We start from the raw sequence: 22,664 nt of genomic DNA, 5'->3' as shown, positions 1-22,664 counted from the left end.
AATTTAACACAATTCAAAACAATTAAAATTCAAATTAACGCAATTAAAAGAATCTAACGAAAATATTCAAAACGATTTTCCTTCCTGAAGCTGACAATGCTTTTCGACCGACTGTCGTGATCACAGGAATGAAAATTACCGAATCAGGCTAAACCTGCAACTTAAATAGTGATTATATGTCTTCGCGCATGCGCGTAAAGGTCCACGCATCGGAGATCAAATATGGCCGCCGAACATTAACAGAATTCTCGTGTAATTTAATTTCAACGGTTTCTGCAATTAATAGTTGCGTATAATTACGTTGAACGTTAAGTATTTTGGCCTCGTTAAATAAAAAAGTATGTTTTTCGTTAATGGCATGAAAGGCTAATTCTGACGCTGCTGAACGAGAAGCACGAACTGAGGCTTCGTGTTGATTTACACGAATATTAAGCGAAAACCGCGTCGAACCCTGGTAAGACGAGTCGCAATCACCGCAAGAAATGTTGTATACTAGATCATTAATTTGTGTTGCGAACGCGGAAAGAACCGAGCGATTGTTCAGTATAGTGTGTAACTTCCGTATAGGCCTAGCTATAATTTTAAATTCGGTATCTTTAAAGAATCTGTTAAGCTGTTTGTGCCACTGTTCAACATATGGGACAGAAATAAAGTATTTTTTGATATTACTATTGTTGATTGGTGTAGTATTTTTCGATTTTGTTGTCGTTTTTTCCGTTTTAATTTCTTGAGGGTATCATACGGAAGTGTTCCACGTGCTATATTGAGGTAAACTCCTCTTATTAATTTACTAATTTATTTAGTACATATAAATGTTGCAAAACAACTTCTTTAACTAGGTCAATTTGAATGGGTTTTGGTTTTTTCAGTTTCTTAAAGTTGGAAATCTGATAGAGAATTTAAATATTTGTAAAATAATAAGAGAAGTTTACCTCAATATAATACGTAGAACACTTCCGTATGATATTCTCCAGCAATTAAAATGAAAAAATCGAAAATCTTACATTACAGTAAAAATTAATTAAAAATCAATTGAACACAATTAAAAATCAATCTAATGCAATTAAAAATTAAAGAAATTTAACAAAAAATTTGCAAAACGATTTTCCTTCCTGAAGCTGACAATGCTTTTCAACCATATGTTGTGATCACAGGAATGAAAATTACCGAATAGGGGTGAGCATGAAACTTAAATAGGGATTATTTGTCTTCGCACATGCACGTAAAAGCCCACGAATCAGAGATTAGAAATGGTCGGCGAATATTAACGGAATTCTCGTGTAATTTAATTTTGACAGTTTCTACAATTAAGTCTGGTATAATTATGTTGGACACTAAGTATTTTGGCCTCGTTAAATAAAAAAGTATGTTTTTCATTAACAGCATGAAAGGCTAATTCTGACGCTGCTGAACAAGAAGCATGAACCGAGGCTGCGTGTTGATTAACACAAAAATTCAGAGGGAAACACGTAGAACCTTGATACGACGAGTTGCATCTCTGCAAGAAATGTATACCAGTTCATTTATTTGTGTTGCGAACAAGGAAAGGACCGAGTGATTTTTCAGTATAGTGTGTAGTTTCCGCATTGGCCTGGCCACAATTTTAAATTTGTTATCTTTAAAGAATCTGTTAAGCTGTTTGTGCCACTGTTCAACATACGTAATATTAAAAAATAAAGTATTTTTTAATATTACGATCGTTGGTTGATGTAGTATTTCGGGCATAAAGCAACCTGCAGTTGCCACATCACGTAATATAGTTAAACTTGCCTTAATATCTCGGTATCCTAATAAACAAAAATGCCCTTCCCAGGTTAGGAAACTTAGTGACAAATTAAAAAATTATCTACATCCTAGCGATTGGTCTGTATTGAAGACCCCCATAGATTTGCGATGTGAAGCACAGGCCTCAGAAATGAAAAAACAGGCACGTTTAACAAATTGAATACATTATCGGGAGGGTCAAAACACGTTCATGCGAATTCTAACACATTGTCATGGACTTGCGACCAAGTACATAGAAGTTGGGTGACGACCCCCCCCTCCATACACACAACATGCTATCACAGAATACGTCAGCTAGTTCGTGAACACCCCCTTGCCCAACATTGAACGAACCGACATATAAACAGGTTACAAATCTTTCCTCATATACGCTATCACAGGACCAGATTTCACTTTTATCTAAAGGATTAAATTATAATTTACCATCTTGAAAACTACCTAAAAAAACAGTGCATAATTGATATTGAATTTAGACTTCGTAATGTTGCAGAAAAAGATTTATTTATTCAACGAGCTATCAAAGTGGTGAATAAAATAAAAGAAACACGACTTCCTAAATTGAATAAACGTGCCAGTTCAGCTTTATGTGAACTTTGGGAAAATAAAGACATTATTATACAGAGGGCAGATAAAGGAGATACAGTTGTAACACTTGATTAGTTGTAAAACATGATTATATTAATAAGTTAGATTCAGTTTCAGACTTTATTCAGTTTTATATTTATACTTTCAGTTGGGGTGATTCCACGTTCGACTGCCGTTTCTTGTAAACAAAGGCGAATTGTGCATAAGCGAATTCGGTTCGTGTTGTATACGATATCGTTCCCCTATTTATAAATCGTGTATGATCAAATTAGTGTAGTATAAATACGTGTTATACGAGGACTGACTGTATTTGGATCTTAGAAAGGCTTTTGATACTGTTGCACATGGAAGACTGCTGCACAAATTGGAACAGTGTGGCATTGGAGGCAAACTGCTGCTATGGATAAAGGGATGGTTGAGTGGGAGAAGACAGATTCGTAATCAGTGGACACTGCTTTTCATGAACTAATGTTATTAGTGGAGTTCCTCAGGGTTCAGTGTTGGGTCCATTGTTGTTTTCTGTATTTATAAATGATATTGATGATGGTATATCAGGCTTAATGTCCAAGTTTGCAGACGATACGAAAGTTGGCGGGGTTGTTAAGGACACTAATGACAGTATGCTGCTGCAACAGGATCTAGAAAAGTTGAGCAGATGGGCTGAGAGCATTAGCATTAGTAGAGGCATTTGATGCAAGAAAGCAAGCTTATGCAGCATCAGCCAAAAAAAAAAAAAAAAAAACCCACTTCCACTTCACCCCTCTGTTTGTTCAAAATACCTGTCCAGCTGAGCCTTAAACTTATTTAGGCTATCAACCTCCACCACAAGGGATGGGAGTCTGTTCCACCAACCAACCACCCGCTGGCTAAAGGCAAATTTCCGCACGTCTATCCTACATCTGTCTTTCCTCAATTTGAATTTATGCCCTCTCAGGTGATTTTTCTGAGCTAGAGGAAGAATCCCATCAGCATTGAGCATGCTTAAACCATTCAAGGCTTTATACACCTCTATCAGATCACCTCGCTGGTGCCTAGTCTCCAGACACTGTAATTTGCAAAACTTAAGCCTTTCTTTGTAAGAGCACCCCTTTGTTCCATTCACTAATCTTGTTGCCCTTCTCTGTACTCGTTCCAGCAGCTCTACATCCTTCTTGAAATGAGGCCTCCAGACCTGTATACAGTACTCTAGGTGTGGCCTAACCATTGCCTTGTACAATGGAATAATCACCTCCTTATCCCTGCTGGAAAAATTCCTGTATATCATTGACAATACTCCATGAGCTACTCTTGCAGCCCATCTGCACTGCTCAGAGAACTTCATATCTGCCTGCACAGAGAGGTGGCAAATGAAGTTTAACATTGACAAATGTAAAGTATTACATATGGGAAGCAGTAACCCCAGAGTAACGTATCAACTCTGTGGTACCACACTGACAGTGGTAGAGAATGAAAAGGACCTGGGGGTAATTGTGCAGGCAGATATGAAGTTTTCTGAGCAGTGCAGATGGTTTGCAAGAGTAGCTCATGGTGTCTTGTCAATGATATAGAGGAATTTTTCTAGCAGGGATAAGGAGGTGATTATCCCCTTGTGGCCTCATTTTAAGACGGATGTAGAGCTGTTGGAATGAGTAGAGAATGGAATGAAGGGTTGCTTTTACGAAGAAAGGCTTAAGTTTTGCAGATTACAGTGTCCTGAGACTAGGCAACTGCGAGGTGATCTGATTGAGATGTATAAAAACTTGAATAGTTTGAGCATGCTCAATGCTGATGGGATTCTTTCTCTTGCTCAGAATAATCACCTGAGAGGGCATAAATTCAAATTGAGGAAAGACAGTTGTAGGATAGATGTGCGGAAGTTTGCGTTTAGCCAGAGGGTAGTTGATTGGTGGAGCAAACTTCCATCTGTTGTGGAAGTTGATTGCCTAAATAAATTTAAGGCTGAGCTGGACAGGTATTTGGAACAAATGGAGGGGTGAAATGGGAGCGGCATTTTTTTTTTTTGGCTGATGCTGCATAAGCTTGCTTTCTTGCATCATATACCTCTACTAATGCTAAATTACTAAGTAGACATTAGTGAACAAGCTTTTGTGCATTTTAATCATTACTTTCAAGTCTTTCATATTAAAAAAAAAAACTGTATCAAGGGTTGACTGTTTCATTGCATCTCTTTGTTTCTTTTTAGCAATTTCAGTAAGGTGTTTTAACTGTAAGATTGAAAGGGAATCTACCTTTTCTGTTTCAAGAAATTTAAGTTCAGTGTACTGTTTTGCAGACTGGACTGTTGTAACTTTACTTGTAACAAGTAAAGTTATAAATCGTTTATTATTGTTCTTATGGAAATCAAAGGATAATGCATATCACGGACTTGGGTTAAACTGAAAATATCACCATGTGTTCACAAGGAATACAAAATGTTGATCTTCAGTGGCTAAAAACATGTTTCAACTGAAGGAAAATGGGAACTGTGCTTGCATCGCATTATAAGCAGAATTGCATTTTAACAGGTTTCATAAATGATTGTATATATGTACTATATAAATAAATAAATTTTCTGTTTATACTCCGGGACAACCAAACGGTCAGAGGAGTTCACAAGATAGACAGTACAAGAAACAGCACCGTATTTAGTAGTCATGGGTTTGAACTCCGGTCACTCAAGGCAAGTGTATTTATGTACCCGCTTGCCTGACTACTCAGCTATGGCAACCTTGTATGTAGATTGTGATTGAAATTTTCTTTGTTAGAGATTGCTATTAATTAAGATTCTGAATTCCAGTTCATTGCAATTAAAGAAATACAGGCCTTGATTTAACGGACCAATTGGGGGAAGGGGATGTCTGCTATTTCCAAAAGTCCGTTAAATCGAATGTATTTTAAAAACATATTAATAATGAACTTACAATGTACAGGATGTTATTATAATGTATAAGTATGAATAAAATATTATTTTAATGTATATTGAGTAATTTATACACACCACTAAAATATCTGTTAAAAATATAAAAGTAAATTTACGACAGGAACCAAACTTTATTTTAATTAAACACATCAAAAACTATACAATGTAACTAATGGAGTGTTTCCACCACTTTTTAAAATTTTTTTTTTTTCCCTTAAAGCTCACAGTTGTTTTCAATGTGAACATTAGTTTTTTAATTTAAATCTATTTTAGAGGAAAAAAAATACTTTAAAATTCTTAAACTCCATTGAATAAAAGACAAAAAAGATACATAATATTAACTTAATTGAAAGAATCACAATTTTCAGAGTCAGAAACAACTGTCATATGGAGGAAGAGGTGTTAATTCCTTGGTGGTAGAGTATTCTGTTGAAACAGGTGCAGTTGATGAAGTGGTCTTGAAGAAATCATAAAGCTTCAGTTGTCTTACTGTTACACCTTGATAAAATGAAGCCCTCATTTTTTCTGTCATTTAGATAATTTCTGAAAGCCTCAACTTGTTCTTAATCTGCACCTAAAGATTCATCACAGGTTTTGTTATTAACAATGCCATGGTGCTTTCGAAAACGCCACAGTCAGCCATCCATCACTCCCCTGAAATTTTAGGCCCATATGCTTAGCAAGCCTTTTAGCAGCTGACTTGAACTCAACACCACTTGAGCGCTGCTGATCAAACCACTTGTACACTGTTTCCTCTAGGTTTTTATTTTCGGCCACTTTCATTTGTTTTCTACTATCAACTGTAGAAGTAGTCTTGGAACAATCATCTACACTGTATTTTAATGCAACCTCAGTACACCTTGGTGCTGCTTCCTTATTGCTGTAAATAGAAGTTCTCTGAAATGTTCATAGTAAGGAAGCACATCAGGGTCTGATGATGATTCAATATAATGTATGATGTCATCCATATATTGTCTTATAACAGACAATTTAGGATGAGGTGCAACTGATTCTTCATCTTTGTCATCATCATATACTTCTTCTCCATGAAGAACATTTTCTGCAATCTCTACCTCAGAAAAAACTTGATAGCCCAGATCACCATCATTTTTGAGCCACTGTTCCGCATCATTCTCAGTTGCATTTTTTTTTCTGGCCCTCAGAAGAGTCCCGAAAATTAGATACCTCAACTCCCTCAAAGTCCATTTCAGGTTCTACGTCGTACAACAACTACTTCCAAGCATTGGCCAAGGTAGTAATTTTCATATCTTTCGACACAGCTGCTAAGTTGAAGATAGCAGATCTGATGTTGTATGCATGTAAATTTTGCAGTGTCCTGGTGCCTCATATCTTTTTCTGCATCTCCTGTTTCTTCCAGAACAACCATCACCTCTTCCAAAAACTTCTTATACAACCTCTTACATGCAACGATTACACTCTGATCCATTGGTTGTATCAGTGAAGTAGTGTTAGGAGGCAGAAAAACACATTTAATTTTCCCATCTCTGCTAACTAACCTCTCAGCATTAGGGTGAGCAGGTGCATTATCTAGCAGTAAAACAGCCTTTATTTCATGTGAAGGAATTTTCAGCACATCTGCCTGATAGCATCGCACATCAGAAATAAATGGTTAAAGAACCAGTCACAGAAAATATCCATTGTAAACCAGGCATTTTTTGAGTGGGAATATATCACCGGTAACTGGTTCATTAAATCCTTTAAAGCACGAGGTTTTTTTACCTTATCAACTATCATAGGCTTAAGCTGATGCAAGCCATCAGCATTTGCACAAAATAAAACTGAAATTCGCTCCTTATTTAGCTTATAACCAGGGGTGCTTGTTTCATGCTTATAAGCCTGGGTATTTTCAGGAACAGCACAATAAAAAAGCCGTCTCGTCAGCATTATAAAGTTGGATAAAATGATGCCCTCATTTTTACTGTCATTTAGATAATTTCTGAAAGCCTCAACTTGTTCTTAATCTGCACCTAAAGATTCATCACAGGTTCTGTTATTAACAATGCCATGGTGCTTTCGAAAACGCCACAGCCAGCCATCCATCACTCCCCTGAAATTTTAGGCTCATATGCTTAGCAAGCCTTTTAGCAGCTGACTTGAACTCAACACCACTTGAGCGCTGCTGATCAAACCACTTGCACACTGTTTCCTCTAGGTTTTTATCTTCAGCCACTTTCATTTGTTTTCTACTACCAACTGTAGAAAGTAGTCTTGTAACAATCATCTACACTGTATTGTAATGCAAACTCATTAAGTTTTTTTATTTTTGCGAATGTCTGAAATTGTTTGCTTTCTGACTATAAATCTCGTACACACACACACATGCAATGGTTACACCACCTTCAAGTTTCTCAATCAGTTATAATTTGTGTGCAACACTCAAGTTAACACGTTTACGCTTTACTTCTTTATCCCATGATGCGTAATGATAGACAAATATTACGTATTTATTATAAATTATGTAAAAATCACAATTATGTTAAATGCAAAAATAACCAAAACGTAAAAAATAGAATAGGATGAACTGCAGCACTGGTAGACTGACACTGTTGATGCACACCATTAATCACTTCCCCTCTATTAACTCCCCCTCAACTAGATGACGTAATACCCAAGCACAACACCGGATGCATGATAAGATAATACTGACTCATTGACCCAATGTTTTAGCGTGCTCTATTTGCGGATCAAAAAAAAAAAAAAAAAGTTTCTAAATTTTTCCTTTAGCAGAAATTTTTTGTCCATTAAATCCGAAGTCTATTAAATCGAGGGCCTACTGTACTAATTTGAATATTATTATTTACACAAAATATGTTTATGGTTAAAATGAAATGAATAATGTAGCACAATTTCACCTAAAAAAATTGACTTTATTTTGTAAAATATAATTACTGTTTTTATTTTGAAAAGAGAATTGTGTAAATTATGTAAGTCTTTTTCTTGTTAATTATCTCAGGCAATCTTTTTTTTACAGATTCTGTTACACCTGCAGAAGAAGAAGAAGAAGATCAGTTAGGGAGAAAACCACCTTTCTGGATTCGAGATGATGATGCTCCCCACTGTATGCATTGTGATGTAAAATTTACCATGATCAAAAGGCGGCACCACTGTAGAGCCTGTGGGAAGGTAATTGATTTTGCTTTGAATCAACTAGATGTTTGTTAGCTGTTTAAAATTTTTGAATTAACTAGATGAGTGTTAGTTGTTTAAAATTTTTAAATCAAGTAGATGATTGCTAGCAATTTCAAATTGGACAATGTGATGGATGTGACTCATTGCTATCTGCATGTGATATTGCATGTTTCATGTTGCCTCTGTCAAGATCAGTTTTCTTGGAATGTTCAGAAAATAAAATAACATTATAACATTAGAGAAATTCCCATTTATACTGTATAGTAATAAAGGATTAGAGATAATGTCAGTCAAAAATTGCAGCTACCCAATGGTGGACTGTGCTACCTGATGAACTGCATTGATGTAACAGGCAATGCGATCCCCCAGTTTTTATCTTTCCTGTGCCACAATATATAACATGATTTTTTATCTGTTGTTTGAAAGCACATCACAGCTGAGCAGAAGTTACAGTCGTTGCAGGATGACACTGTTTGTAACTTCTGCTCAGCTGTGAGGCTTGGCAGCATAAATTTTCCACAGACCATCCTTTACCTAAATCTTCAAGAAGGATTTGACAAGCAGTCTCCTTATTCACAACCAACTCATCAGTCATCATTCTGAGGGCCAAATGATGATCTTTTGCCACAATTTCACAGACTTTTGCAGCTCTGTCCTCTCAAGAGGTTGACAGACATGTGCTTCTTGTGTCATGAACATCCTCATGTCAGTCTTTGAAGTGCTTATACCATTCAAACACGCTGGTATATGACTTCAAGTTTCATCACCACAAACGGTTTTTAACATTTTTTACATTTCTGTTGCAGTTTTTTCCAGTTGAAAGCAAAATTTGATATTTGTTCATTGCTTCGTTACAAATAGTGACACAGAACATTAACATTATTCTAATGAAACTGGCTGTTACTTGCAACCTGTCAGCCCGCTGGACAATCTCTGTACCACCATCTGTTGGAGAAAGTTTGAACTACAACAAACCACTTCCATTTATTTTCAGACTCATCAAGTATAACAGCAACATCACCGTCTGAGAACTTTATTTCCACACCTCGTATTTCTAAAATAAATAAATAAAATAAAGCTATTGTATGAGGTAATTGAAACTGCAGTTGACCCAGTTCTAGAGGTCGTACTTAAAAAGAAAATAAAAATACACAGATTAAAGGTCCACAGATGGGCAGTGTATCTGGTTAGATTGGCTGAAGGGTGCCCATATGAGGAGTGACTTTGAATATGTGAGTTACAGAATTTGGTAACCAGGTACCTTAGAGTGTGATCTGATTGGGATTTAAAAGACTGCAAGGGGTGAATAGCTAAATTAATAAAATGAAATTTTCAATTTAAATTCAAACTAAAAGGAAAGGATTATAGACTGGATTGTATGAATTTTTCCTTTAGCCAATGAATTGGTAATCATTTGAATAAGTTGCCTTCACGGATAGTTGAGGTTAGTGACTTTGGGAAATTCCAAGTCACACAGAATGATCATGCCACATAATGTTATGCCATCATTTATGTTTTTTTACCCTTCCAAATAATATCCAAGAACAAGCTTTGATCTGCTGAACTTGTTTCGCATCTCATCTCTCTATTCTAAAAAGAAAGCTAATTTTTGTCAGACTATTATTAAAGCAGAGGATAATAGTACACAATAAATAGTACTGTGCACCATTTTACTTACAGACGGCCATTAAGTTAATTTCATGTGTTAAGTTTTCACAAACATAAGGAATGTTTGTGAAGATAAATACAAGAAAGGCACCTGGGGTGGATGGGATCTATCCAGTTATATTAAAGGAGGCAGCAAAGGAAGTAAGCAAACCCTTAGCCATAATTATGAGAGCTTCCTTGGACTCAGGGGAAGTACCCATGGACTGGAGATGTGCAAATGTGACCCCAATTCACAAAGGAGGGGTCACATTTGCACATCTCCAGTCCATGGGTACTTCCCCTAAAGAAGCACTGCAGGATCATTTAGACAAGACTTCAGTTATAGCTCGGACACAGCATGGTTTTGTTAAGGGGAAGTCTTGCCTGACCAATTTGATTGGATACTATGATGCAGTCACAAAAGAACTGGATGCAGGGAATAACTTTGATATTATATACTTGGATCTTAGAAAGGCTTTTGATACTGTTGCACATGGAAGACTGCTGCACAAATTGGAGCAGTGTGGCATTGGAGGCAAATTGCTGCTATGGATAAAGAGGTGGTTGAGGGGGAGAAGACAGAGAGTGGTAATCAATGTACACTGCTCAACGTGGACTAATGTTATTAGTGGAGTCCCTCAGGGTTCAGTATTGGGTCCATTATTGTTTTCTGTATTTATAAATGATATTGATGATGGTATATCAAGCTTAATGTCCAAGTTTGCAGATGATACGAAGGTTGGCAGGGTTGTCAAGGACACTACTGACACTATGCTACTGCAACAGGATCTGGAAAGGTTGAGCAGATGGGCTGAGAGGTGGCAAATGAAGTTTAACATTGACAAATGTAAAGTACTACATATGGGAAACAGCAACCCCAGAGCAACGTATCAACTCTGTGGTACTACACTGACAGTGGTAGAGAATTAAAGGGACCTGGGGGTGGTTGTGCAGGCAGATATGAAGTTTTCTGAGCAGTGTAGACAGGCTGCAAGAGTAGCTCATGGTGTATTGTCGATGATATATAGGAATTTTTCTAGCAGGGATAAGGAGGTGATTATTCCCTTGTATAAGGCAGTGGTCAGGCCACACCTAGAGTACTGTATACAGGTCTGGAGGCCTCATTTCAAGAAGGATGTAGAGATGCTGGAACGAGTATGGAGAAGGGCAACAAGATTAGTGAATGGAACAAAGGGGTGCTCTTACGAAGAAAGGCTTAAGTTTTCCAAATTACAGTGTCTGGGACTAGGCACCAGCGAGGTGATCTGATAGAGGTGTATAAAGTTTGAGCATGCTCAATGCTTGAATGGTTTGAGCATGCTCAATGCTGATGGGATTCTTCCTCTTGCTCAGAATAATCACCTGAGAAGGCATAAATTCAAATTGAGAAAAGACAGATGTAGGATAGAGGTGAGGAAATTTGCCTTTAGCCAGTGGGTGGTTGGTTGGTGGAATAGACTTCCATCCCTTGTTCGTGGAAGTTGATAGCCTAAATAAGTTTAAGGCTCAGCTGGACAGGTATTTCGAACGAACAGAGGGGTGAAGTGGAAGTGGTTATTTTTTATTTATTTATTTATTATTATTATTATTTTTTTTTTTTTGGCTGATGCTGCATAAGCTTGCTTTCTTGCATCAAATGCCTCTACTAATGCTAATGCATTTAAGTCTGTTCTCCCACTTCAGCTTGTATTGCTCCTTTCTTAATTATGCCAATTTCTCCTATCTTAATTATGTCAATGAATTGATTATGGTTGTAATTGTGATAAAGTTTCGAACAGCAGTTGTTGTTTTGAGTTTATTTTTCAGATTCACTAAACTGAATTAATTTCTCCATTTTAGGTTCTATGTTCACAGTGCTGCAACCAGAAAGCAAAGTTGGAATACCTTCGTAACAAAGAAGCCAGAGTGTGCCAGCAGTGCCTTCCTCTCTTAAACCGAGGTGATATACTCATAAATTAAGAAGTATTGTGCATTAATTCTAGCCTTAACCTTTTAAAATCATTCTTCCAGTCCTTTTCCTTTTGTTTCTCATTTTCATTTGTATTCCTACAGGACTGCATACTCTTTTGCCACTGCATTATCTGAGTCACAAAGATCACATAAGAATAGTATAATTACTAGAATACTGGGATTAGGTCTAGCTTCAAGAGAAATATAGGTAGTCACATATTAAGGCTGACATAGATAAAATTAAATCTGATATTAATTAATTTTAAATAACTGAGGAAATTTTACTGAAGATCTTATTGGGTTTGATAAATATTTCATTGTTGGTTTATTAATCTTCTTATGATGCTATAAAAATATTGCTTTCTTACTCTATGCTCTTAACTTTTGTAGTTGATTATTACTTGGTGCTGTACCTACAGACTTAAAGGCAATTTTTTATCTATCCATTGATACTGTTTCTTTAACTATCATTGAATAAATAACCTTCTTAGGCATTGAAATGTTTGGTGATTTGTTTGGCTGATAGATCATTGTCAGTCTGTGGCAAAAACTACTGTGCTGCCACCATGTGTGGGGATGATCCTAACAGCTGATTTGGTTTTTGTTTACTCACATGAGCCATTCAGCAAGCTAGTAGGGGGCAGAATTTGTAGTTTTGTCACTGGTCTGTGTGTTTTGGAGGAGTATATGCTTTGTCCCCTTTCTGATGATGATTGTGTATGTAGGTGGAGGAGCATGGCTCTTGGTTCTTCCCTAAGCTCCCCCACTCCCTTTGGGATTTTCATGAATGAGCTTTTTAACTGGTCTTAGGGATGTTAATGCTTCTCTCCTTATGTACAATATTGATATTAAGTTAGTTATACAAAAATTAGTAATCCTTTGGACACTAAATATGACTTGTCACATGTAGATGATTGTGTTGGAAAGAATCATTTGCACATGAACTGTGATAAATATTATTTACCATAATTAATTTTGATTTTGCATGTGAAAGTGTTGAAGAAAGTAGATCTGTGAATTATCTAGGATTGCATACAGTTACCTTTGGTCTGTATGCATATCATTTAATAAAATGAACTAAAACATTAACTTATTATAGATATCCTTCTGTTTCACTGAAATGTGTTTTTGTATATATGAAATTTGTATTATTAGGAACATTTTCAAATATTAATTGACCTGCCACTAAGACTTTAAGGATCTTCGGGACTTGCACAAACTATCCTGAAGTTATAACTACTGATTTGTATCAAAATTCACATAAAACACCTGCTTTCTGCATTGCTTAACCACAAACTTGCATGTGATTATTCCATGCTTAACTATGCATAAATGTATGTTCAGGCATTGGTTTGAGTTTTTTTGCCATTGTAGAATTACACACACACACACACACACACACACACACACACACACACACACACACACACACACTTGATTATTATCCTTTTTTTTTTCTTCTTTTTTTAAAATTAATTCATATTGCATCTTTGATATTAATCATTAGTTCTAATTGTGCTAACTGTTCTGAGTTAGTATGATTAAAACTAATTAGAAAATGAGTGCTCTAATCAAGAATTGCATTCTTGTTGCAATTACAACTGTTATTTTGAATTATAAGTTATAGTAAAACCTGGTTAATAAGTTCAGGGTACCAAAATATGTTCATTTTGATTTAAATAGGTTTGAAGTATAATAAAAAAATATATAGGAGTAAATCAATCAATTTTTAGTTGAACACTCTTATTAATTAATACCATAACAGTTTTCACAATGAAATATATATTGCTTATACCGATGAGACAGCCAGAATAAGACTTATTTTGGCTGTCGTGTTGTTAGAAGAACAAATTCATGAATAAGAATAATTCTAATGATTTTTAAAATTTTCTCATTTAAAATCTTAAGTACCTTTTAGTTTCATTGCAGTAGACTTTTTAATAGTGGACAACTAATATGTTAATTTATCAGTGTGAGAAAGAAGACAATTGTAGTATAAAGAAATTCAGTGGAATAACAAAGACGGCATAGTTTGGTTTTTGCTATTATAATAGTCATGCTGCTTGAAGCATACAGGTTGTATATTAAAATAGCTCTATTTTTATTTATTGTATATAATTGTACATACTTGCTGGAGAGAGAGATATTCATATTTTAGGATATTATTTGCTGTTTAATACTTGTAGTCTATGTGAAAAAGGATTTCTCTCTTTTAGTGCTACTCCTATCACTTTTGTAACATAGTGTGGGCTGCTCCTGCTGATTACAGCCCACATAAATTTGTTTTATAGTGACAACCTGGTAACTGTAATGGAGCAGTTTTATGTTACTTTAGAACAGTTGTGAGTGAAGAGGATTAAAGAAAATGTTCATTGTGGGTTACACTATTTTTTGTGTGTTACAAGTGTATGTTTGCAGTTGTGAAATTTCTTTTTGTGCAAAAAAAAAAAAAAAAAAACACCAATTATTGTGACAGGTGTGAAATTACTGCTTGTAAAAGCTGTGCAGAAAATTTATCTTTGAATTAGTTCATGTCTAACTTTGAGTTAGAATTTACTGTTATTGTTAAGTTTACTGTGGCCACTCTTAGATAAATAAATTTAGTTGAGGTCTACTTATGAATTTTGAGCCCAAATTTATGTTATAATTTATGTAATGTTATAATTTTGAGCCAAATAGAAATAGAAAATTTAACTGCCAGCTGTTATACAAATACTGTTGAATCGAGCATTAACATTAATTTAGCAGGGTTGGATGTTTGTGAAATAGGATAGTTATAGGGAGTTCGTGTTTATGAAAAAAAAAAATCGTATAGAAGGAAGTAAAATAAAGACTAAAAAGTAAAAGCATAACCTTGGCACCATCACACTCGTGTTGATTGGTGCTGGAACAAAACTGCAAGTGTCATTACTGGTGTGAATAACCAGAATGGTTAAAGAAAAAATATTAAAACTTGAGAAGAATAAATGGAAAACAGAATTTTGTGTGAACGAATGGAAAAATAGTATTGGGTTATTATGGGAAATAAAATTTGGCCGAGTTCTTGATCATGTTCAGGTTGGATAAATTTAAATAATAGTTTAGAAGTTGATTATATATAAATGTACAGTGGTTATCAGTGGCTACATATTTTTCTAATATGTATAAGATATCCTAAAAACCGAAAAGTGGCTGTGTACAAAATATATACTCCTAACATTCAGGTGAAACTGATACCAGATCTGATCACAACTGAGTCTATTATTAAAATTTTTTTGTGGTTGATAATTTGTACTTTTTTAAAAAGAAATTAAATAAGCTGTTGGATTTTGTTGTCTTTGTACATGGATTTTATATTGTTAGCCAGATATATTGTTGAGATTTTTGTACATGGATTTTATATTGTTAGCCAGATATATTGTTAGCCTTATGAATGCTGTCTAAGGCATTGGCCCGAGGTAACATTGGAATGAATAGATTTTGAAATGTTGAGTGCCATTTCACAAAATTACCATCTTGAAGCTAACTAGTCTATTGTTATGTAGATTGATAATGTGAGATATGAACTTCTGAGTCTAAGTAGCAAACAATTTTATCTGAAATATATTTTTGAAATATATACAGTATAACTATTTGCATTAAAGATTCTAAGCGTTGCAATAAAGATTCTAAGCATTGCAATAACTATTTGATCCTTTTGTTTCAGGTGTTTTTAGGTAATTTGTGAGTTTTCATTTGTCTAAACAGTCAGCAGTATTGATTCAGGTGCATTAAGGATGAGTAAATCATCAAAAAAAACTATGTCCTTGGGAAAAGAGGTTCTATGTTATGTGTAGGTAAAGATTTACAAGAACTCAGGACTCTGTCTTGCCTTACCAACAGTTTACAAGTAAATTTTGGATCCATCAGAAACATAATTATTAAGTATCCATAAGTTTATGATATAGTTCAAGTAACTGGATGGGCATTTTTAATGTGTGCTTAAAATGAAAAACATTTTAAGGTTTATTAGCCAGTATTGATCTGACTGAGGAGGCTTAGGAGTTGACATGCCACCAAAATGAGCCACTGGCTACACAACTGAAGACAGATTGGTATATTGAATCCTCTCTTACTTTTAGTTGAAAAGTAAGCAGTCTTGGTTAAACAAAAGTAGCAGTCCTCAAAGTGGTCATTTTGTTCTTGCCATATCTTGGCACTGCAAATGGCATACATTTAAGTTTTCTGTTCAACCATCCTCAGTGTCACTGTACAACATTCATAACAGATATTTGGTGGCTCAAGGTTTATTTTGATCTTCTGTTTTGCAACCAAAATACATATAAGCTTTCTTGATTATAGAAGAAATTGTTCTTTTGTCCTGTTGAAGTTACATACCTGCCACAAGCTTAACTAACTGTCAGTTTTATTAATGTACTTATGTGATATTTCAGTTCTAATGCAATAAATATTTCCCTGGCACATTATGAATTATAGAAACACAAACAATTGACTTCAAGTTTTATATTAAATACAGATCATCAATTTTGTATATAAAATGCAACATACTGCTATGTCACTTTGCAGCTTCTGCCACAGTGGCACATCAGCTATCTGTTGTGAATGGGGAAGTTTTTGTTAAAGGAAATACAGTACAGTAGTATGTGTAAAATGTGCATTATATGCAATGCAAACCAAATAAATTTAATTTTATTCTCTTATGGATACCACACCTAAAAGAGGGGGGGGGGATTTGCATCTTGAAGGGATTCAAAGACACACACTCACTTGGAAGATTTGCAAAGGGGTGTCCATATGTGGAAGACTAAATATGTGGTCTACAGAGCTTGGTTACTAGACATCTTTGAGGGGACCTGGTTGAGGGCAACAAGACACTGAGAGAGAGGATTGTAAATTGAATGAAGACAAAATTTTCGCTGTTATAATAATTCCAGAAGTAGGAGCCATAAATTCAAATTTTGGGGAAAGAGGTTTACACTGGATTGTAGGAAGCCAGCAAGTTGTTAATTGCTCAAATAAGCTACTTTACTATAAAGAACAAATGTGGTTATGTCTCAAATACTAATAGAAAAAGAAACTTCAATTATGACAAAACAAATTTGAAAAATTAATACTACAGTTAGGGTTATATGTGGTGTGGCAAGGTGCAGTTCTGCAAACTGAGTGCCAAGATACTCTAATATTTAAAATAAAATCATAAAAATAAGAAAAAGGCAAAAACCAATGTTCATCCTCAGAAGTGTAAATACATGACCCTCACACCCCACAAAGTATGAGTGCCACTTTCAAAATAAAAATAAATAAATGGAATTAAATAAAGGCAGGAAACTCAGCTTGTAATATAAAATGACAATTTTTATAGTATATGGCATTCATGTGCAGCTTCATAAGATATGCAGTATTATACTGCATATTTTACGAAGTTCTGTTCTTGTGTACAGGTAACCCCCGTATGACACGGTACTTCTGCAACAAGGTTTCGCTCTAGCACGATTGATGAATTGTGGCTATCCTCACAAAACACGATACTTATATAATATGGTTTCGCTGTAACACAGAGAATTGCGGCAAACCTTGCATAACGCAGTATTTTTGAGCTTTTGTGCAGGGAAGCCCTGCTGTTATTTGGATTTCATTTTTCAACATTTACATTCTTTTTGTGAATCCGCACTGTTGACTTGCTAGTTGTTATGCAAAAAAATATTGGGAAATCTCCGTGTTAGGAGATTTGTTCTGTGCTATTGAACTGTTTCTTGTTTGAGACCATAAAAGCTTGTGACTTCGAAGCATGCAGTTTGTGACCTTTAAGGTTTCTGTAAGGTTATTTTGGCTTTTATTTGGTCATTTATAAATTTTTCCAGGTATGTATTACTAAACTTTGTTCTTAAGAACCCTATTGCAATAATTTCTTTGGTGTGAATTAAATTCCAGTCCTAAATTATGCCTAAGGAAAGTAAAAAAGCACCGCTCAAAAGAAACTTTATTTCTCTAGAATCAAAGATACATATTTTGGGAAAAAAGGGGAAAGGTATCATGTTGCAAAAAGTTTAAATTTAAATTGAAGCAACAATCCGGACCATAAAGAAAAATGAACAGAAAATTAGAATTGCTGTTGCTGTAGAATCTTTCTGCAAAAATGACAGCTTGTCCCCAAGCAGTAATAATTGAGAAAATGGAAAAAGCACTCAGTACAGGAACTCCCCGATTTACGTAATATTCAACTCTATGTAAGTTTTCCTGGCCTGTGCAAACGTATTTTGCATCCTGTAGGAATAAATGGAGGTATCGTGAAAATATCATAATGCGAACCCAATAACACATTTTTTTTTTGTAATTTGTTCCAGGTCCTTGGAAGTTGAAAATTTCGCTATATTGCTAAGCTATTTATCTCTAAAAGTTCATATTTATAATGGAAATTGCACTACCCTTTCATCGTTATCATATGTTCCCGCATTAAGAATCAATTTTAAACGCCCTTGTGATATTTTTCTAAAGCACATTCCTGGAGGTTACGACTATAAAACAATTTGCACTTTCTGGTTTATTGGGGTTTTCTCTTTGTGCATCTAATTATAAACAGGTAGTAAACTTGATCTTGTTGTATTTGTGATAATACCGATAACTGCAGTTGTGTGGGGTTTTACGCTATTATGGTGAAATGCGGTCCCCTTCACTGAAATTTTCAGAAACTTCTCTTCATTCCTATTTACATAGTACAATGATGAAGGGAAAGCTACCAATGAAAAGTGCAAGTGGTACCAGGAAACGAAACAAAATTGATTTAGAAATGAAGATGAAAATGATTAAGAAGTATGAAGCAGGATAAAGTTTGTCATCTATTGCAAGGGAATTAGGTCTTGCTGCTTCAATAGTGAATACTATTTTAAAGGACAGTGCGTGTACAAAGGAACATGTCAAAGGATCAACACACTTAAGATCGACAGTGATCACAAAACAGCGTTCAGGTGCTATATTGAAGATGGAACAGCTGTTAATAATATGGATTGAAAATCAGATTCAGAAGCAAGTGCCCCCGAGTCTAATGACCAGAAAGCAAAAGCAACCAAGTATTTATAAAGATATTAAGGATAAGTACGGCAAACCCCAACCCAAGTTTGTGGCAAGGAATGGGTGGTTTAATAGGTTCAAGCATCACTCTGGTTTCCACAACGTTAAAATATGCGGTGAAGTCGCCAGTGCCGATTCTGCAGCTGCAAAGAAATTTTGTGATGTGTTGGAAAAAATTATTGAAGGCGGTGGCTATTCAACGCAGCAAATTTTTAACGTTGATGAGACTGCTCTGTATTGGAAAAAAATGATGGATCGAACGTACATTGCCAAAGAGGAAAATACAATGCCAGGATTCGAGGCGTAAAAAGATAGGGCCATGCTTTTGCTTGGGGCTAATGCAGCGGGATATTATAGATTAAAACCGCTGCTTGTGTTGTGCCATTCTGGAAATCCTTGTGCATTTAAGGGCATCAATAAAGCCACCCTACCTGTGCATTTCCAATCGAAACAGAGCATGGATAACAGTATATATCTCTCCTCTCTCTCTCTTTGAGGATTGGTTTAAATGCTGCTTCATTCCCGAGGTTGAAAAATATTGTAATGACAACGATGTTCCTTTCAAGATTTTGCTTCTATCAGATAATGCTCCTGGACATCGTATGCACCTAGATGATTTCAATTTGAACGTGAGAGTCATATTTCTACCGCCAAACAAGACTTAACCCATCCAACCTCTATGGATCAGGGTGTTATTTCGACTTAAAAGCATACTATTTACGCACAACATTTACTCAAGCATTGTCTGCAGTAGACGGTGAGAAAAATTTTACGTTAAGAGACTTTTGGAAATCTTACAGTATTTACCATGCCATCTTAAACATTAATAAGGCTTTGGTGGAAATTACTAAAAGTTGTTTAAATGGCACATGGAAGAAAATATGCCCACGGCACGTAAAAGGCTTCAAAGGATTTGAAAAAGATGAATCATATGAATCGATTACAGATAAGATTGTAAAGGTTGCAGAGCTACTAGGAGCTCTGCAACCTTTACTGAGGTTGATGCCAAAGAGGAAGAAGAGAAGGAATTGTTTAATGAAGAACTTATTGACTTGCAGGCAGTGATAGTGAAAGAAGAAAATGCTGATGAAGCTCAAGATGAATCAAATGAGGAGCCGAGACGCTTCATCACCAGAGAGATGGCAATGGCATTTCGTGAAATTGCATCGGCAATGGCGAGGTTTGAGAAGATGGATCCTGACAGCAAATGATTCTTAAAAGTTAACAGAGGGGTGAATGATATGCTTGCTTGCTACAAAGAAATCTACGATAAAAAGAAAAAAGCCACTCTCTGGTCATCCATTAATATGTTCTTTCGTAAGGTTGAGCAGCTTCTAAATCTCCACAGCCCTCAACCTCCACAGCGGCGTACTTATCAGCTGAAGACGTAGATTCTGGCAATGATGCTCGAGAGGTAAAACTTACTGATGCTGTGCCTGTCTCCTTTTTTTTTTTTTGTAATTTTATAAATTTGAAATTTTTTTTAAATTGCACGCTTTTGTAATTTTTCCTACGCATGAGATAAAAAATTGAATAAATACAATAAATAATTCTATTTACATGTTTGTCGAACATTTCTTTTTTTTTTTTTTTTTGATTCAATCAATGCAGCAAGCACAGTTTCGAGTGCTGCACAAGCATGGGGAAGTTCCCCAACTTACGTAAAATCTGACTTGCGTAGCATTCCGTGGAATGCAATTCCTACTTAAGTCAAGGAGTTCCTGTATTTGGATATTACTATTGTTAATAAAAATTAAGTTTCCAATAGTTATATATACATAAAAAGAAAAAAATGGTGTATTTTTGTTAGCTTTTGGAAAGTAACCCCCCCCCCCCCCCTCTTTTGTACTGATTCTTAGTCCCGTATAACAGTTTCACACTACACAAGATTTTATAGAAACCTAACTGCCATGTTATATGAGGGTTACCTGTATATAAGTTCATAACTCAAGGAGTAATCCTGTAATTATTTCTTGTATTTTTCTTTTTCATTTGTGTTGTTTCAATATGCTGGTAGTAATTATAATTAATTTAGCATTAGTAGAGGCATATGATGCAAGAAAGCAAGCTTATGCAGCATCAGCCAAAAAAAAAACCGCTCCCATTTCACCACTCCGTTCGTTCCAAATACCTGTCCATCTCAGCCTTAAATTTATTTAGACTTTCAACTTCCACAACAAAGGATGGAAGTCTGTTCCACCAACCAACTACCCGCTGGCTAAAGGCAAACTACCGCACATTTATCCTACAGCTTATATGATAAAAATTTAGCTTATATGATAAAAAAGCGTTACTCGTGTAAAGGTTTAATTACCAGTGGACTTGTTGAATCATATCATATAGCATAAGTTGTATTGGCAAACATGCTACTTTGGGAAACTATAGCAAAGTTTATCAGTGGAACTGAAGTACTTTATAAAGTTGAAGTTAAAATTGTTATCATAATGAGTTTAGCATTTGCATGTCTGCTTTGTGTGATAGTAAAGAGGAAAGCTCTCTGCATGCCTTTATTTCTTTCCCTTTCTATTTCTTTCATTTTCTCTCTGAAGGTGGTTTCATTATTAATCTTGTCTCTGTACTATATAATTTTTATTTTGTTACACATAATAATAGCTAGATAAAATGTAAATAATTGGCATATAGGCACCAGGAATTTTGAGTTTCTTGAAGACATGAGTGCTATCAGATAAATATCAGCAGATAAATTTACAGTAATCTGGAATATCTGATAATCTGAATGTTGCAGTCCCACAGATTCTGAATTATTGTAATTTTATGGATGTATCTGAATTTCATTTACAATCAGTATTCATGCTTGGAGGAATCTTTAACTTTGGTCTTAGCTACCTTTTGTTTCAGAAAAAGAGAGAAACTTGTATATAATAGAAATGACTTGTTAGCATCTTTTTTTTTTAACATGAACAAAAACTTCTTTGCCATACTTTAAAAATGTCACTTTTTAACCGGACAATTTATATTTATCTCAGATATTTTAAGAATATGTTGAGATATGTTGTTTGTTTATTATTATCTGTATCAAATTTTTCATGAAGCTGATTTTAAAAAATTTATATTTAGTCCAAGAAAGAAAGTCTGCTGTGCCTCCCAATCTCTCTCCAGGAGCAGACATTCCAAATTCTCCAGGACTACTGGAAAAGCCAAAATGGCAGCCAAATCCTAACAATCCTGAAGAGTATTGCTCAACTATATCTCCTCTTCAGCAGGCACGCTCTTACTTAAATTGTTCACCTCCAACTGTCATGGTTCCTGTAGGTGTTTTGAAAAGAGGTAGGAAATGTGGTTATTTTCCTAGCTGAATTTAGCTTTAATAATAGTAATGCTCTCACTTTTATGAGTAACAATATTACTTACTCTGTGAGTCAGTGTTAATATAAAATGTTAGTTTTTTTTTTTTTTAATAGTGTATTGTTTGTTTGCTTGTCAAAAATTGATTTTAATTTTGCAATTGAATATAGCATAATTTAATTTGCAAAATTGCCAAATTTTGTGCATACTACATATTTGTATACAATAAGAAAGTAAGCATGCATTTTTGCATTCAATTCTTGTCTGAGTTCTTTATTGAATAAATAAAAATGCT

General features: G+C 35.1%; 1 protein-coding gene across 1 annotated transcript in view; it reads left to right on the top strand.

The window, feature by feature from the left end:
• LOC150086169 (uncharacterized) overlaps positions 1–22,664 on the top strand; it is a 249,210-nt gene that overhangs the window by 53,719 nt on the left and 172,827 nt on the right. The window contains exons 4-6 of the mRNA XM_090374434.1: positions 8,262–8,413; positions 11,906–12,005; positions 22,142–22,351. Of these exons, the coding sequence (XP_090230560.1) occupies positions 8,262–8,413; positions 11,906–12,005; positions 22,142–22,351 (462 nt within the window). The remainder of the gene's footprint in view (positions 1–8,261; positions 8,414–11,905; positions 12,006–22,141; positions 22,352–22,664) is intronic.

The sequence above is a fragment of the Mastigoproctus giganteus genome, chromosome 5 (genome assembly GCF_048544385.1).
Source record: "Mastigoproctus giganteus isolate SK-2022 chromosome 5, ASM4854438v1, whole genome shotgun sequence".
NCBI lineage: Eukaryota > Metazoa > Arthropoda > Arachnida > Uropygi > Thelyphonidae > Mastigoproctus > Mastigoproctus giganteus.
The sequence above is the reverse complement of the archived record's forward strand: the minus strand, read 5'-3'. Positions and strand labels throughout refer to the sequence as shown.